Source organism: Dendropsophus ebraccatus, chromosome 1 (assembly GCF_027789765.1).
Source record: "Dendropsophus ebraccatus isolate aDenEbr1 chromosome 1, aDenEbr1.pat, whole genome shotgun sequence".
NCBI classification, from domain to species: Eukaryota; Metazoa; Chordata; class Amphibia; order Anura; family Hylidae; genus Dendropsophus; species Dendropsophus ebraccatus.
The window spans coordinates 26,221,337-26,240,644 of NC_091454.1; the positions used below are offsets into that span (position 1 = coordinate 26,221,337).

General features: G+C 43.3%; 1 protein-coding gene across 6 annotated transcripts in view; it reads right to left on the bottom strand.

Moving 5' to 3' along the window:
• The window catches only part of CAMK2A (calcium/calmodulin dependent protein kinase II alpha), a 155,965-nt gene that overhangs the window by 48,598 nt on the left and 88,059 nt on the right, over positions 1 to 19,308 (bottom strand). For 5 of the 6 annotated variants that reach the window (XM_069969139.1, XM_069969142.1, XM_069969141.1 and 2 more), the window contains 3 exons: positions 5,949 to 6,003; positions 2,994 to 3,059; positions 1,723 to 1,795 (listed from right to left, as the gene is read on the bottom strand). In XM_069969139.1, the coding sequence (XP_069825240.1) occupies positions 1,723 to 1,795; positions 2,994 to 3,059; positions 5,949 to 6,003 (194 nt within the window). Of the gene's footprint in view, positions 1 to 1,722; positions 1,796 to 1,920; positions 1,987 to 2,993; positions 3,060 to 5,948; positions 6,004 to 19,308 lie in introns of those variants that run through there. The other variant, XM_069969143.1, reaches the window with a different exon arrangement.

Genomic DNA, 19,308 nt, shown 5'->3' on the forward strand with positions numbered 1-19,308 from the left:
TGACAATAGGCCCCAGTAAGTGGACCTTCACTAAAAGTTGTTGCGTTCCCCTGCCCTATCCCATAAGCACTATGACAGTGTAAAAAATACTATTCCAAGTGGGATTGCAAGCCCAAAGTCTCACAATTGGTTGGAAAAAAAAAAATGGATGAAGACGCACAGTCCACTGTTATAGAAGTGAAATAGGGTAAATTTGTTTTTAATTTTTTTTTGTGGGGGGGGGGAGCACATCAGTCCTATGTAAACCCGCACCTGCAGTATGGATAAAATATATGGATGCAGTTTAATAACAGCTATGGAGTAGCCTATACAGTATCTGTAGATGCTCAATTTCTTTAAGAGGTTCTCTAAGATGACAGCCTGTAAAAAGCAAAACTGTGATACTCACCTGTCTTCTGCTTGCCCTACTCATCTCGTTGCTTCCTTTGGTGGTGTGCTCTCCCTGCTCTCCCAATGTCATCCCAAACACACTGCAGCCAGCCATGGGCCTGCATGTTCTTGTGCCAACATTTGTTGAGGCCAGAGAATGGTTCAGGAATGGCCTCAGGAAATCAGGGGAGTACATCATTCGGAGAAGTGACCAAAGGCAGTGGATGACTGGGGCAGAATAGTTGGACTCAACAAGCAGATGATAGTGTATATTATAATTTTGTATTATTATAAAGTCTATCATCTATCTTGGCCAATCCCTTTAAATTGATCATATACATAAGATTAATGTTGATGAAAACATCATTTCCAATATGCATGGGGGCCTCTTGACCTTCATCCAACACTAAGGGGGAGATTTATCAAAGGGTGTAAAATTTAGACTGGTGCAAACTGCCCACATCAACCAATCACAGCTCAGCTTTCCTTTCAGCACTGCCTAAAGCTGAGCTGTGATTGGTTGCTGTGGGTAGTTTGCACCCGTCTAAATTTTAAACCATTTGATAAATCTTCCCCTAAATGTCAGAGGAGATAAGGAGAAGGCAATCAGATTTTAAGATGCCCATGGTTTGGCTTCCCAGTCATGTCTTAAGGCTTCTTGCCAGAGTCAAATATTGAAATTAAAGAGAAAGCTTCCTCTAAAAGGTGTCAGAGCGCTACTTTGCATATTCTACCTATCTTACCAGCAAACTCATCATGCTGCTTCCTGTCAATCACCTGAACAACTGAGAGATAATATCTGTGAAACTTGATGTTAAAGTTATAGTAGCCCAAGAAACATCATTGTATGTTGATATACATGTATGATAAACCAAGGCCATTATGACTGTAGTTTCGACTTATTATGTGATTTTCTAATTTAGAAAGATATAGGGCCACATGTATCATCCGGCGAACGGATGATTTTCAGCAGAAAGTGCCGATTTGCGTATTTTTTTATTCGCAAATGGGCGATTTGCGAATAAAATATTCGCAAATCGGCACTTTCCGCCGAGTACGCCAGGGGGGCGGAAAGGGGGCGTGTAATGGGCGGAACGGAGGGTGCGGACTCAGAGTCCGCGCGATTTACCATCCGTTCCGCCCAAATGTACGCCGAAAACCTACTCCAGTCCTCAGCTGGCGTAGGTTTTCGGCGGTGCGCATCGCAGCGCACGGGATTTATGTAGAGGCAGTCCGCCTCTACATAAATCTCTGTAGCGCCGGAGCTGCGGGGGCATTTATAAGTCCGGCGTAAAAAACGCCGGACTTAATAAATGCCCCCCCATAGAGTATATGATATAGTCATGGTCTTACCTTTAGATCTCTGTGTACCACCCCCATCTGGTGACAGTGCAGTACTGCTTCTAGGATCTGCTGAATGCAGTGACTGGTCATAAAAGGAAAGCAAATCAGGTTAATGTAACAATTTTAGCAATCCAGGCAAAATCTGTTGATATTATCCAGTATACCTGTAATTCTGTGCAATATAATCATTTTTCTAAATGAATTTACCTTTCAGTTGAGTAAGTGCACAAAGCAGTCAATGTCCATGATCATAGAGATTCACAATTGAAGATTAGAGATGTATCCATCGCTCTAGTAGCAGGCACCAGACCCAACACCAAAGAATCACATTGTAACCCCCAGTGCTGCGTCTTCTGTGCCTACTGTGCATGTCTACGATAGAGCACAGGATGCTTTTTCCCCTATGAGTGACCAGGTGAATGGATATCAGCCGCTCCATGCACTTATTTACAAAGTAAATTAAAAGCGAGAGCAAGTTTTTAAAAATGATTATAGTGCACAGTCAAGCACTATAATCATTTTTATGTAATATTACATATATCAGTATAATGTGTATCTGTGTCCTAATTTTTCTAAAAAAAAAATTATATATATATATATATATATATATATATATATATATATATATACAAAACGAAGTTCCGCAGCACACCAGCATTAGGTGAAAAAAGTTGATATTTATTGCATGTGGCAAAAAATAACAGAGAGGATGCAACGTTTCTGCCTTCTCACAAGGCCGTTATCAAGCATGCTTGATAACGGCCTTGTGAGAAGACAGAAACGTTGCATCCTCTCTGTTATTTTTTGCCACATGCAATAAATATCAACTTTTTTCACCTAATGCTGGTGTGCTGCGGAACTTCGTTTTGTATCTATTGGGATCCCTAGCCAAGGGACTTACTCTGTACAGCACCCGCTGCTTGAATTCGGAAGTGCGGCCTTTCTCCTGTCTCTCTCTCTCTCTCTCTCTCTCTCTCTCTCTATATATATATATATATATATTATTGAGCCCAGAGTAGTGTAATAGAGGCATGCACAAGGATTCCCTCTGCCCGAGGCCAGCATTATCTCTCTGTCGCTGATGCCCACCTATGCCCAACCCCCTGTATAATGAATTACACACAGGACTGTATGTAATGAGCATAGCAGCCATTATTAAGAGGCGATGCTGGCCTAGGCCTCTGTGACATACAGTATATACAGTATATACTGTGGTTGCACAGGGCCCTCTGCTGGTTTCGTCATTGCATTGACCTGTGATATCTGTGGAACATACCAACCTGGCATCTGCTTCACTGTAATATTCTCTGGCAACAATATCCTCAAAGAGCTCGCCACCGGTGACCCTGCAAAAACACAGCACACATGAGGTCAGCTGTCTAACCTGCTGCCGGGCACAGATACCCTTCCAGCACAAAGTTCACACATTACTTCTAAAGCTCTGTTTACTACAGAAATAGCTGCGGCATTAAGCACACATTGTTACTTAAAGGGAACCTGACACCACTCCTGACCTGTCTGTTTTTATTACATACTTGTATTCCCCAGTAAATAACACTTCAGGGTCACCTTTTCTTGTAGCTCAGTGATGTGTCGTTCCTCTTTTACTCTTACTAGAAATGTATGACTTAATAACCATCTGGGTGTTACCAGCTGAGGGTGTGTCCCTACACAGTCTAACAATGTCAGCTCTAATTGGATAGTGTCAGACAGTGTAAGGACACGCCCCCAGTTGGGTACTGAGTCAAATATTTCTGGTGGGAATAACAGGAACGGCACATCACAGATCTATAACAATAGATGAGCCAGAATTGTTATTTCATGGGAAATACAAGTAAGTAATAAAACAGATAGGTCAAAAGTGGTGACAGGTTCCTTTTAAAGAGTCAAATTGACAAAAGAGCTGCCACCATGGGCAGAATGGCGAGCACAGTGGAGTGGGCAGGACTGGTACCAGGCCATAAGTGGTTAGTAGATAAATGCTGCCAAGTGGCACTTGGACGCATTATAACATATTGTGACCCCTAAACTTTTACTTTTTTTCTGTCTTTAAACTATATACAGGCTCTTTTTTTACAGGGTGATCTGTAGTTTTTTTTTTTTACATTTACACTATTCACCATGCTGGATAAATAACCTTATATTTTAATAGTGCGGACATCTCTGCACATTGTAATTTTTTTCATAGTTCAAATTTTTCTTAGTAAAACGGGAAAAGGGGGAGTTGTAGGTTTTTAATATAGGGCTGCTTTTAAAAAAAATATGCTTAAAAACTTTTCTTTTTTTTATAATTTTTATTCCCCTAGGCCCGATTCACACATCTGTACAAATGTCTGCTGCTGTGGACCCGCAGCTATAGATAGCAAATGCAGACAAAATAAATGGATGTGTGAGAGAGGTTTTAGGGGTCTTAGGCATACAAAAGTTTGATCACTTAAAGGGAACCAATCACGAAAAAAACGTCTATAAAGCTAAGGAAACGTGCTGGTTCATCAGCCAGCACGCTTCCTAAACATCCCCCTGTACCCCCCTGTGATCCCCTCTATTAGTCAGTATTCGTACTTTGATTAAGTCCCGCGCTGTATGTAAATCTCCGCCAAGTAGTCAGGGTGGGCGGATTTAGTCATTGTCCTGGGCGGCAGGAGGCGCTGTAATCACGCCCACAGGGGCGTGATTGAAAGTCGTGCGTTCCACTTACGTCAGCCGGGGCCTGCGTTTCACGTCGGCGGCGTGCTGACGTCTTCAGGACGCCGCGCATGTACAGTACGTCGGTCTCATCTCCCTCCGTACTGCGCATGTGCGGCGTCCTGAAGATGTCAGCACGCCGCCGACGTAGAACGCAGGCCCCGGCTGACATAAGTGGAACACACGACTTTCAATCACGCCTCTGTGGGCGTGATTAAAGCGTTTCCTGCCGCCCAGGACAATGACTAAATCCCCCCACCGTGACTACTTGGCGGAGATTTACATACAGCGCGGGACTTAATCAAAGTACGAATACTGACTAATAGAGGGGATCACGGGGGGTACAGGGGGATGTTTAGGAAGCGTGCTGGCTGATGTACCAGCATGTTTCCTTAGCTTTATGGACGTTTTTTTCGTGATTGGTTCCCTTTAAACCAGGAACCTTGGCCCTCGAGCTGTTGCAAAACTACAACTTCCATCATGCCTGGACAGCCAGACCTTTAGTTGTAGTTTTGGGAGTTGTAGTTTTGCAACAGCTGAAGAGCTAAGGTTCCCTACCCCTGACTTAGACAGTTCACTGCAATGTATTGCAGTGTACTGTCATTCTAACAATGTCCGATTATACTCTGCACATGACAGCTGTAAAAGGCAGCCACGGAGGCCTTCAGGTGGCACCATGCTGTTATAATCCATGAGTACACATCTACTGTATATGTGGACACAGTGAATGTCACCAAAGGGTAAATATCGATGTCCTATCTTTAGTATAGGCTTTTGATATCAGATCGGTAGGGGCAATCTCCCTGCATCCACACTGATCAGCTAAGTGCTGCAGTTTCTTCATTTATAGGTACAGGTAATGTAATGTTTTTGCCTGTACTACATATCGCTCATTCACTTAAAGGGGTTATCCAGCGCTACAAAAACATGGCCACTTTTCCCCCTACTGTTGTCTCCAGTTCAGGTGCGGTATGCAATTAAGCTCCATTTACTTCAATGGAACTGAGTTTCAAAACCCCACCCAATCTGGAGACGACAGTAGGGGGAAAGTGGCCATGTTTTTGTAGCACTGGATAACCCCTTTAAGTAGAACTGAGCTGAGGTAAGCTGCAGTACCAGACGCAGCCACTACAAAATGTATGGCACTGCACCATGGTTTTCTTATCAATCAAATTATTAGTTAGAATGCTGGAAGTCAGACCCCAACCAATCTGGTAATGAACATGTATCCTAATAATACTAGCAAACTTGTGCGGCCATTGGCCATTACATTTGTCCACATGGTACAGGGGCAATATGCGAGTGCAGGTTCTAAATGAATATAAACTATTAGAAACTGCAACATTCACTTTAAAGGACATCATACACCTTGTAGGTTGTTTCTGATTAAAGGGCAGAAATTACGGACAAGACGAGAGGTAAAACGGCCAGGAAAATGTAAAAGCCAAGAGAGATAATTGTTTCATCAAACTGTAAATGACATTCATTGCAATTCTAATCACATATTGCTGCCTGCCGAGCCATCGCTGGTGAACACACATCATACTCACAGATCAAACACTAAATAGTGGTGTCCTTCCTCCGAGATGCTGTCATGTAGTCTCACTGCAAAAGAGGGAAGCAAGCGTTAATATATGCAATTACATAAGCACGGCCTACAATGAATTAGGCAAGAAAATACTCATTTGCATGTTATTAAGGTCTACAGAATGGTCTCCAAGTGCAGGAAAAAAAGTTTTTTTTTTTCATTAAAAAATACATTGGAGGAGATTTATCAAACATGGTGTAAAGTGAAACTGTCTCAGTTGCCCCTAGCAACCAATCAGATTCCATCTTTCATTCCTCACAGACTCTTTGGAAAATGAAAGGTGGAATCTGATTGGTTGCTAGGGGCAACTGAGCCAGTTTCACTTTACGCCCTGTTTGATAAATCTCCCCCATTGTCTATATCCATCTATGTGACGGAAAGACATTAGTTTGGATTATTACCGTTTATTCTACAATATATGTGGGAAGCTATGGGGGAGTCTGTCCTCCTTGCTTTCTCAAGACTAATGGAATGACATACACTTGTAAGCATGCTTGGTGACCAGGTGATATCATATGATAAAATACATGACCGTCTCTACTCATGTACCTTATTAGGTCATATGAACATTATAGGAAGGGGTCTTCCATTAAATAAAAATTACAGATGCACTTAAAGGGGTTATCAAGCAAAAATCTTTTTCTTTCAGATCAACTGGTTTCAGAAAGTTATATAGATTTGTAATTTAGTTTTATTTAAAAATCTGAAGTCTTCCCATACTTACCAGCTGCTGTATGTCCTGAAGGAAATGATGTTTGCTTTTCAGTGCTCTCTGCTACCACCTCTGTCTGAGACAGGAACTGTCCAGAGCAGGAGAGGTTTTGTATGGGGATTTGCTATTGCTCTGAACAGTTCCTGGCATAAACAGAGGTGGCAGCAGAGGGCACTGTGTCATACTGAAAAGACAACAACATTTCCTGCAGGACATTCAGCAGCTGATAAGTACTGGAAGACTGGAGAGTTTTAAAAAGAAGTAAATTACAAATCTGTATAACTTTCTGAAACTAGTTGATTTGAAAGAAAAAAGAGATTTTAGCTAGTTAACCCTTTCAAAGGGAATGTCTCACCTAGATTATTATTATTATTATTATTATTATTATTATTATTACTATTAATCGATTAGAACCAGATTCCAAAACATGTTCTTTTATTCTAAGCTGTTCCTATTTCCTGACTGTAAGCAAGCCCCATAGTCATTGGTGATCATGAGCAGTCCCACTGATATGAACAGGAAACCTTACTAGCCATAATTTGTAGAGGTCATGCCACAAGGAGGGGGAGGCTGAGCTGTGAGCTACATCTGTTGTCTTTTCTATCTACTAGTATCACCTTTCGCTGTAATGCTGTACTTATCATTTTACACCATCCTCTTGCTTACCATCACAAACAGAAAAGGAAGGCTTAGTTTTAGACCCAGTGGTGAGAATGAAAATTGCAAGATTTCAGGATTATTTTATAATAGATAGATATATAGTAAAATGGAAATAAAAATTTTAAAAAATCACCAAAAATTCTTAAAAAAATGCAGTTAACTTAAAAACTTAATGTAAACAATAGGTTATTTTCTGATGACCCATTCCCTTTAAAAGCATAAGGTTGGTACAACCCTATATTACATGGCCCTCCATTCACTTGAATTGCCCTTACACTATACCTAGCACTAGCTGTAGCAGAGAAGGCAGGTGACTGGCCGCAACCTAGCAATAACAAATGATCACGGCGGTTTCAGAAGCAGATCCATGGCGATCAGCTTAGGACTGGAGCAGCCTTCCTCACAGGTCGGCTTGTCTTGTTGAGGCAATATAAGCTGTAACTATCAGTAAGGGCAGGTTTAGACACAGCCGATTTGTTGTGGATTTGGTAATTCAGCTATGACAAGCTGACAGGTTGTATCGCATATAAAACACCAGTAAAGAAACTGCTGGCAATTTGTCACATCCGTGGCCGCGGCACATACCTCTCGCCACGCCGTTGCTGCCCCATCTCCTGCTCTGTGGCTCCTTCTCCAGCTCCCTGTCAGCCTGAAGGGCGCGTCCCTGTCTCCTAGGGAGCGCGCGCGCCGGCTCTGCTATAACTTAAAAGGTCACTGTGCCTTTAATTGACTGTTGCTCTGCTCTGAGATTCTCCTATAAATTGCAGCCCTGCCCCACCACAGGTGTTGGAGCCTCTGCATGCTTCCTAGTGTGTTCAGGCCAGCTACCTGTTTGTGCCTATCCTGTGTTCCTGCACATTGTTTCTGCTACCTGCGGTTCCCTGTATCCAGCTGCCTGCCTGCCTACTGTTCCTGCTACACCTCGTCCACCGTCACTAGCAAGCCAAGTCAGGGGTAGCGACCTGGGGGTTGCCTGCCGCAGCAAGTCCATCCCACCTTGCGGCGGGCTCTGGTGAAAACCAGAGGCCCCTTAGACTCCGCTCCCTGGTGCGGCTTACGCCATCGCTAGTGACGTCCAGTGGATCCACGACTCCAGGCGTTACACAATTTAAAGTATATTAACCTAACCTGTTACATAGAAATTTATCTCTTCATAGCTAACAATAGAGCATAAACATGCATCAGATTTTATCTTTGTCTGATTGTTTTGTGTTTGTTTTTAACCCTTTGAGGACCGGGCCCAAAATGACCCAGTGGACCGCGCAAATTTTGATCTTAGTGCTTTCGTTTTTCCCTCCTCCCCTTCTAAGAGCTCTAGCACTCTCAGTTTTCTATCTACAAGCCATGTAAGTGCTTGTTTTTTACAGGAATAGTTGTACTGTGTAATGGCGTCATTCATTTTACCATAACATGTATGACAGAATCCCAAATATATTATTTATGAAGATATAAATAGGTGAAATCGTAAATAAGAATGCAATATGGTACCGTTTGGGGGGTTCCTGTGTCTACGTAATGCACTATATGGTAACAGTGACATGACACTATTATTCTATAGGTCAGCCCGAACACAACCATATGCAGGTTACACAGATTCTCTAATGTTATATATGTATTTTTTTATGAAATCCTTTTTTTTGGCAATTAAATATTAATAAAATGGGCCTATTGTGACGCTTATAACGGTTTTATTTTTTCACCTACGGGGCTGTATGGGGTGTCATTTTTTCCGCCATGATCTCTAGTTTTTATTAATACCATACTTGTGAAGATCGGACGTTTTGATCACTTTTTATTGATTTTTTTAATATATAATGTAACATAAAATCGGTAATCTGCGCACTTTTTCCCCTCTTTTCGTGTACGCAGTTTACCGGTCGCAATGACGCTTGTTATATTTTAATAGATCGGACAATTACGCACGCTACGGTATATTATATGTTTATCTATTTATTCATTTTTATATGTTTTATTTATATAATGGGAAGGGGGGGTGATTTAGACTTTTATTGGGGGAGAGGCTTTGGGGTAGTGTGTTAGTGTTTTGAACTTTTTTTTTTACACTTTTGAAGTCCCTTTGGGGGACTTGTACATACATTACTTTGATTGCTACACTGATGAATGCTATGCCATAGACATAGCATTGATCAGTGTTATCGGCGCTCTGCTCATTGAGCCTGCCTGTGCAGGCTCAGTGTAGCAGATCGCCGATCGGACCGCACGGAGGCAGGTGAGAGACCTCCGGCAGTCCGTTTTACCGATCGGGACCCCCACAGTCACACTGCGGGGGTCCCGATCGGTAAGTGACAGGGGACTCCCCCTGTCACTTACACTTAAACGCCGCGGTCGAGGCGTTTAAGGGGTTAATGACACGCGGCAGCGCGATCGCTGCAGCGTGTCATTACCGGTGAGGTCCCGGCTGCTGTTTGCAGCCGGCCCCCACCTGTTATGAAGCGCGCTCCGCTCCGGAGCGCGCTTCATAGCGGGAAAAACACCCAGGACGTAAGGTTACGTCATGGGTCGTCTGGGGACAGACTTCCATGACGTAACCCTACGTCCAGGGTCGTCTAAGGGTTAAACTTTGTTTGTTTGGATGCAAAAGAAAACAAAAACAAAAAACAAAAATGCCAGCGGCCAGATATTAGCTGAAGGTCAATGAAAGTTTATGATCTAAAGGCCTTATTCCAATTTTTCCAAAATGCAGCATGTTGAGAGTGTGGTGTTTTTTCAGGAAAACCGTATCATTTCTTCTCCCATAGACTCCAATGGGATTATTCTGGTGAACATAGCCTTTCTGTGTTTTCAATCCACTCCTGGTTTCGGTTGAAAAATACTGAGCAAAATACTGAGCAAAAATACTGTGCGGGAACATAGCCATAGGCTATGTTCACACTACGGAAGTCTGTAATAATCATGGACCTTGTTGCCGATTTGCAAAAATGGCCGTGATTACTCAGAACTTACGTAGTGCTGCCCTCAATGAAATCCTGGCCGGAGTGTATACATATAGTATACATTCTGGCCAGAATCGCTAACAGCACCCCCAAAAAACTGACCGCTCCAGCCGCATGCTCCATTATGTGCAGCAGGGAATTTAGATGCGGGCACACACTGATGCATCCACATCTGAACTCAGCAGCAGTTAAAGGGGTTATCCAGCGCTACAAAAAAAAGGCCACTCTTCCCCCCTACTGTTGTCTCCAGTTCAGGTGCGGTTTGCAATTAAGCTCCATTTACTTCAACGGAACTGAGTTTCAAAACCCCGCCCGAACTGGAGACAACAGTAGGGGGAAAGTGGCCATGTTTTTGTAGCACTGGATAACCCCTTTAATATCATCCGACCAGTACTGCAGTACCGTCCAGGATGATCTTCCCTGACACCGGCTGTTCCGTGACCCGGCCGGGTCACGGAACGGCCGATGTCCTACGCCATGTGAAAATGGCCTTAGGCTGTACCTCCCTACTGGGGAAGAATCATGCAAAATTTTCATTTTAATACTATACCAAATAACCAAGTAAAAGAACTTACAGCTATCAAACCAACATATGTGGTTTCTTTCTTGCAGAGCTCCGCTTCTCAGTACCACTAGTCTGGATCCCATAACCAGGCCTCTCCTAACTCTAAGGAGGCACCCTTCATGACAGTACCTACAGGCCTCATCCTCAATAACAGCTTTACAAACAGTAATACATTGTAAACTGTATTGGGTCCTTGCAGCAAGTGTTGACCATTTTCTACAGCTCCCCCACAGGGGAAAAGAAGCATTACACCGTGGTTTCAAAGTAAACTAGACAATGATATTTCAGGGGATATCGTAATATCATCGTATCGTAATATAATATCGGTGAGAGCCCCGAACCTAAGAGGTGCAAGATCCTGTGGATTTTATGACCATGGCTTAAGTGTATAAAATCTTTTTAACAACTCCATTGATTTTAATGGGATTTTCTAAAGACACATGGACTACGTTGACGTCGCATCAGCCTTTGCTGTGTCATACTACCAATGTTTCAGTTGGGTTGGATAGTAAAAAATTACTACGGTGACACATGGAATCCCAGAATAGTAGGGTAGGGACGATTGGGAATCCATCCTGGAGATGTCAAGACTAGATAGCAGCTATTTTACACATTCATCTACGAAGCCAGAAGAGCACCGGAGAGGTGTTCATTTAGCTGAACTCTTCATTACGTAATTGCAGCTCTACTAGACTCCAATTGTTTCATCTTTAACCCCCTCGACCGTGGAAAACCCCACACTGCGAGGGGAGGACAATGTAGGAGGGGGACTCCATACAGCGACATGTTAATAGCAATGTTTGAGACAATGAACGACGAGGGAATACTAGGCTATTTCTGTATGCTGACATCCAATTGCATGTTCGAAGCCTGGCAATTAGCTCTGGATATGTTAATTGTAGCCTAATTCTTCCATCATACACACTACACTTACACAGCGAGGGCAACTAAAAATCCCTCCACAAAGGCCTGCCGTGATTACAAAACATCAGCTCTCCGCACACAAAGAGATTTGGAACATTCTGCCATTGTGCTTCTATTTCCAGTCGATTTTCCAAATCGCCGGCCTCTACCCCTCCTCGTCGTGACTTTTCCCCGTTACAATCAATAACATTTCATTTCTGGAGTCTCGGGGTGTTCGGAGAGATGGAACGGGAGAATTTGAGAGTTCTTCGCTGTCTTTTACTGTAACTAAAATGGTTCTTAGTAAGACTGTACTCAACAAATTGGTCCCAAGCTGATCGTTTCAGAAAAGATGGAGGCGGATTTTTTATTTATTTTTTTACCACGGTTTAACATGAAAGATAATGAAAGAACGACGTAATTGTCAAGGAGGAGGTGGGAGGGAGTGGGAAAAACTAATGTCAAGCATGAACACCGAGTATGGATGACAAAGTGAAATATGACAGCAAGATGTGAGATGACCTGAAATATGTATAGATTCCAAGTTATCAGCCCACCCTGTCACTCACATCATCTCATCCTGTAATTTATCATACACAAGGCATTTATCCACCGTAGGCAAAAATTATAGAAGATCTAGGAGGTCGGAGATTGTTCATGTAACAGTAATACTTTTCTCATGTTATTATATTTCAATTGTATGCATAGGGCAAACTAAAATTGGTTGGACCCACTGATAGAAGATTGGCAGGATCGGCTGATCTTCTACTGGGCATTGGGACCCCTGAATTAACTCAATGGCATGTGTTGTGGCATAGAAAGATCAGGCAAGTTAGATTTCAATATGAAGGATACCTTTGTTCTTGGGGATAAGACCTCTCCCATCACCCCCTACCCCATTCACAGTATGCGTCTACATATGTGTCTTGAATAGAAATGAGCGCAACTCAGTTCTCTAGGACTGCATCCAACTTCAATGCCACACAGTCAGGTTCGGACAGACCTAAGTGCGCTCATCTCTAGTCTGGAGGGACATAGCTAAAATCCAAAATGTATGGCCAATCTACAGCCAGCATTGCTCTTGAAGGGTATAACAATCATGGCATATCTACAGCATATGCCATATATGCCTGTTATGTGCAGGGGCCACAACCCAAGTTCTGCCCTGATGAGGTTGCTGCCACATTAAGAAAGTGACTGGAGAGAGTACCATACTTGTTTCTGACTTACTTGACTCCCTTATAAAAGGGTCAGCATGTCTTCCCACCTCAATGCATGATGGGGCAGGCATTTACATGTTTTCAAGGGGGAAATGAGGGGGTAATAAGCTACGACCACCCACCTTAGGACAAAAGGATAGGGCGCTGAAATACAACATTCCCAATCCTTCTCCTTCCTGATATCATTTGTCAATGTAGAGTTGGTTATCTTCATAGACTTAAGATATATTTGCCCAATTTGACATTTATAAAAATTTCAATGGTAGCTTCGGTGGTAACAAGAGATTGTAGCAGGTGAGTACTGCTTTTTTTTATTTATTTTTTTATTTTACTTTATCAGCCATACCGTGCTAATTCTATAAAATAAAAACCCCAGACACTCCATCTTTTTTATCCCCTCTCTTTCTCTGACTTTGTCATGGCAGACCCTCATTACGTCACCCTCGATGGTTCCTCTCATTTTCCCTCATTCTATTCTAACACTGCTCCCAAAGCTCTGTCTTAATCAAGAGGGATTAGGCCGTCTCGTGTCCTCTTTACTCCTTGCTTTATCCACAGGGGTCAAGGGGTCTCCGATTGTCTGTCATCCAGCGGCTACTATTTTGGATGCTACTATTTAGAATACACTCTGCATTCCCTATGGCCTACCCCCCACTAGCAGAGAAAACACACAGCCCTTTACCATTAACCCTATAACCTTCAGCAGCCCCCTACAATGAGAAAATAAGACATTACACCAGCACATAAACTTTACAAATAGTTTTTTACTTTTGCTGGCAGCACCATAGGATCACACAATGGCTGCACATACATGCTAAGAGTCTGGTGTTCTTGGTGTCTGGAAGTTCTGGCTTCCAGATATAATGGCTATTTATTTGCTGAGTAAACTAAGCCATAGACATTGCAATAGCTGGAACAACCATTAGGCTATAATCCTGACTACTCTATATACTTTGGTCCCCCCTGGACAAGCCCTGCTTTTTGGGACAGCCCATCTGCAGTGTCCCACTGAATGTGGTTTGTGTGATCAATTGGTTGTCAGATATATAGGCCTTATATTATGTCACGCAAATGTTTTGTCTATTGTTTGCACCTTTTATTAGTTGTTAATATGCCCTTATGCATTAAACGTTGTAGCTACCGAATGGCTCCAGGACTATTTGTGATAGAACTACACATTAGAATTGCCAGGGCCGATGTCAGCACAGGGCTTACCCGGGCAAGTGCCTCTAGGAACCCAGAGAGGGAGAAGAGCCCAGTATTCTAATGTTCAGCCCCTCACTGTAGTGCAGGGTGAGCGCTGAACATCAGAAGACACAAGAGACGGAGCAGGACCTGCACACAGAGAGAGAAAAGGGTGAAGGACCTGATCACATGACTTGAAGGTCCTCAACCTTACAGTGTGAAGATCAGCCATACAGAGAGGAAAAGGGAGAAGACTGAGCTGTGTGTCAGTGTCTGAGTGTCTTTCTGTCAGTGTCAGTCAGTCTGTCATCGTCAGTGTCTGTGTCAGTCAGTGTCTGTGTCAGTAATGTGTGTTTGTTTGTGTATGTTAGTGGTGTCTAAAGTGATTGTGTATAGTGTGTGGACGATGGGTGCTTAGTGGATAAGGGGCCCGCTGAGGGGCCTATTCCACGGAGCAATAATCAGCCAAATGGATTATTGGAATAGAGACAACGATCAGCCGATGATCGTGTCATCGGCTGATCGTTTATTTAGGTTCAAACCTAAAATCCTCGGGCACCGACCGTGCATCACTGCATGGAATAGCGATACATGGCGGGCGACCGACTATTTCACAAACACGATGCTTTACCTAAGCATATTGCAGGTCTTCTCCTGCGCTCCTTCTCCCTTTCAATCCCGCACTCTGAGGCTCTGTTGCCTGTTATCTCATGAGGTACCCCCTTCAGTCAACTCTTGTATATGTATTGGGATTACAGTCAAGGATTGTTTTCTTATGAAAAAGAGTGGAATTTATTTATCTACTACCCTGGGCCTGACGCCTACATTAGAGGGTGACTTGGGGGACCCAAGACCATGACCATCTAGTCATCAAACCAGCCCAGGTGGTGTCGGAAGGCCTGTGACATCCCCCGAGTCTGGCTGACCAGTCATGGCACTGAAGAGCCCACCTAGCCCTTAGGCTCTACCTCCTGGTAGTCTTGTTTCAGGGTTGTATACATCTACGACTCCTCCATGATATCTTAATCACAGGCTGTTCTATTGCTGGAACCCCCAGTAATCTAACCTGTGGGGGAACATGGCTACACGTACAGTATTTCATCTTGCACCATCACTACCACTGGAGAAATAAAGAATGAAACAACTCCCACTGAAATCAATGGGCTGTCTGGGTAATTTAGTGACATGACACATCATCCAGAATGATAACTGGTAAAGATACAACCAGTCAGGGGATCCCGAAACAGTCCCCATAATTTATAAGTACTAGAAGAAAAGGAAAAAGAGTGAGAACGGCGACTTGTTGTGTAATGCATTTACATGGTTATATCCATCCCACCGCTTTCAATCTATTGGCCGCTCATGTTCTATAATGCAAAGTGACTACTATGTTGAATGTTCTGGCCTTAGTTCCTCATAGGAGAATACATGGTCTACAGCATAAAGAACCTCTATTTTGGAGCTGTCGAGTTCTGTACATATAGGAGAAAATCTTCATTAACATGAAGCAGAATTCTTTTAAGGTGGGTCGACTATGATGATGTATTCTTTGTGGATTATTTTCCTCTTCTGCATATATTATCCATGTGAGACCACCTTAAAGGGGTATTTCCATCTCCACTAACCTAGTTAAACTTGTATGGACAGCTGAAATGTAAATTTAACCCAATGTTAAATGCATTACCACCGCAGCAGTGTCTTCTTATCATGGTTTCAATTTAAGGGGGTTATCCAGAATTAGAAAAACATAGCCACATTCTTCCAAAAACAGCACCACAGCTGTCCTCAGGTTTATGTGTGATCTTACACTATGGCTCTATTCAGTTTAATGAAAGTTAGCTGAACTACCACACACAAAGTGAGGGCAAGAGTGGCGCTGTTTCTGAATGGAAGCAGCTATGTATTTCAAACATTTCTGTTGCAAAAAAAAATAAAAATTATGTTTTCTATGTTGAAATCAACATTGTACATATGGTTACTGTGGTCCTGCTCCCTGTGTGCCGATATTTGGTCTTTTCTCTGTTAAAAAAAAAAGAGACCAAACACGAAAAATCCTAGTCCTTTACTGATGACAACTGTTAATTATGTAGGTTGTAGGTTGTATGTTAACTTAGGCTAATTATATTATTAAGTTTTGCTAATTATATTATCAGCTCTGCAGCTTACTAGGAGACATTGCTCTTTATTATGCAACAATTCAGACAGTATATCACGTTGTGTTTACAGAGGTTTTGATGCTATGTGACAGGAGAGCTGACCATACAATGCTAGCATCCCCCCCCACACACACACACAGGATTCTCTGCTACTGAATAGCCGTGCAGCAGCTGTGCACATGCATCGGGAATGGAGACACCTAGTGGCCATATGTATAATGTCAATTTAAACAGAAAATAAAAATAAAGCCAGCATATTGCAAAACTGCTTGCGATAACAACCCCTGTTGATTCCTTTAAAAATCATGACAGTGCCTAATAAAAAAATAATAATATATAATCCCTCTTTTGACTCCATGCCTGTTTATTTTTATTTAGTTTGCCCTTTCTTAAAGGGATTGTTCACTTTATCAAAGGGGGTCATATGAGTTGAACATGTTAATGCCCAGATATGTATGCACCAGAACCCTGATCACAGTATCCTTCATGCTAAGTGGGGATCCGACCAATCGCTGCTTGCTCTGTCAGTCCACTGCTTTTAACTATAAGGGCCCATTAGGAGCCGTTATGGTTAAATACATAAGTGCAGGAGCAGACTACCTTTTGCTTAACCCTATATGTACTGAAGTGTGTAAGTGACATAAACCTCACCTACATGCTGCAGCACAAAAAAAAAGGTTAAAAGCAGAAGAGAAGGAGATGGCCAGTGTACTGACAACCCCTGACTTCTGCAGGGCTCAAGAGAACAGAGGTCAGGGGTTATGAGACCAGTGAAGCAGACATCACCTTGTCTTCTGCTTATTAACCCATTTTTATATTGCAGCATGTAAATGAACTTTGGGTCACTTACACATAGCAGTACATGAGGGGTTAAGCAGAAGGACACAGGTTGGCTCTTATCTTCCCTGTGCATCCCCGGGCCCTCCTCCTGCAGGGGCCCCATAGCAGCTGCCTACCCTGCCTCTATGGTAGCTACACCTATGGACCCAACCAGCCCTCTTTGCCTTGCCCAGGGGATTTAGATACAGAGCAAACAGAAATAAAGCTTAAACCACCGCAGTGCTATGCAGAATATGATTTTAATTCCATTTTTTTCCATGAGTTCTCCTGTCAGTGACAAACATCACATTGTCTGGATAGATGAGTTTCAACGCTAATCTTCCCCGCTGAGGAGCTGTCAAAATGCACTGCTGCTGCCCGCCTGTAGCTCTCCAGGACTGACAGTGCTACACAACCTTCATCGCCTCTAACAGGCATCCCTAGAGAGATCTTGCTCCACTGTGACCTACTTCTCCGGGGGTGCTGGCATCACAGGCAGGTGTGATAACATCTGCGCTACACAGCCTGCCCACGCTACAATCAAGGTGCACTTATCCGGAAGCATGGGAATTTAGCAGCCAGATGCATTAAGCTTATACACCAGCGTTTTATTATAGGCTGCAATCCAGTGTGGACTGTAGAATGAGGCAATATTAAGTTTTGGTCTTTGCTATAGCTCTTTGAATTATTGATATACCACACATTTTTGCTGTCTTTTTAGCTGTTTACTCAACAGTTAAAGGGGTATTCCAATTTCAGTATATAGGGCTATATGTAGGGCTTGTCAAGTTAAATATTTTTGCATTTAGCTAACTTGTCCTTCTCCCAGTATGCTGCTCTTTCCCTCCCATTGCTGCCAGCTCATTGTCTAGGTTACTGACCACCACTCTGCTCTAAAAGCAGTGGTCAGACTGATCCATATATAAATATAGGGAAAGATTTATCAAACATGGTGTAAAGTGAAACTGGCTCAGTTGCCCCTAGCAACCAATCAGATTCCACCTTTTATTCCTCACAGACTCTTTGAAAGATGAAAGGTGGAATCTGATTGGTTGCTAGGGGCAACTAAGACAATTCTACTTTATACCAGTTTGATAAATCTCCCCATAGTGTAATTTATATAAATATGTATACTATATATATGTATACTATAGCCATATATATCACTAAGTGATTTGATCAAATCCCGGGAAATGATGAAATGACCGCGCTGTTCCATCATTTCCCTAGGGAATTGATCAAATCACTGACCCCTTTCAGGGAAATGATGGAATGAACTCTATCCTTTCCCCGTGACATAGAATTCGCTTACCGTATCGCCTCTCTGCTCCCCGTTTCGCTTGTTTCCCCTGCTATGCGCCTCCTGCTCCCCCGGCCTGCCCGCTACGCTGCTCATCCGCCCCCGCCACCGTACGCCTGCAAGGAGGTGTGCCGCTCTGCTCACTGTCCGCCTCCGGTCCCGTCCGTCCCGTACTGCTCCCCTGGCCTGTCCGCTCCGCTCCCCGTCCATCCCCGCTGCCACGCGCTTGCCGGGAGGTGTGCTGCTCTACTCCCCGTCCGCCCCCGATCCCGTCCACCCCGCCGCCACATGCCTGTGGGAGAGCCGTGCTGCTCTGCTCCCCCGTCCGCCTCCACATGCCTGCTGGGAGTTTCCGTCCGCCCCCCCCCCCCCCCGCCATATGCCTGCCGAGAGGTGTGCCACTCTGCTCATCGATCTCGATTGTTCATTCCATCATTTGATCCCTGAAAGGGATCAGGCATTTGATCAAATCCCTAGGGAAATGATGGAACGGCATGTTCATTCCATCCTTTCCCAGTATTTGATCAAATTTCGGGATTCTATAATTTCACTGCAACATATATACCAGCCACATCACTGCTTTTAGAGCAGAGTGGTTGTTGGTTACTTAGAAAACTAGCTATCAACAATAGGGGTAAAGAGCAGAATACCAGGAGAAGGAAGCAAGTTTACAAAGTGAATGTATTTAAAACCCTACATGTTTAGCTATGTTAGTTGTAATCAGTAGTGTCTGACAATAAATGCCTTGTCGGTGGAGTTCAAAGCTAATGCAACCCCCACCGATCAAGAGAATGGGGGTCAATAGTGTCTCTGTTTGAATATTGTTCAGTGCATACTGCTGCTCCATC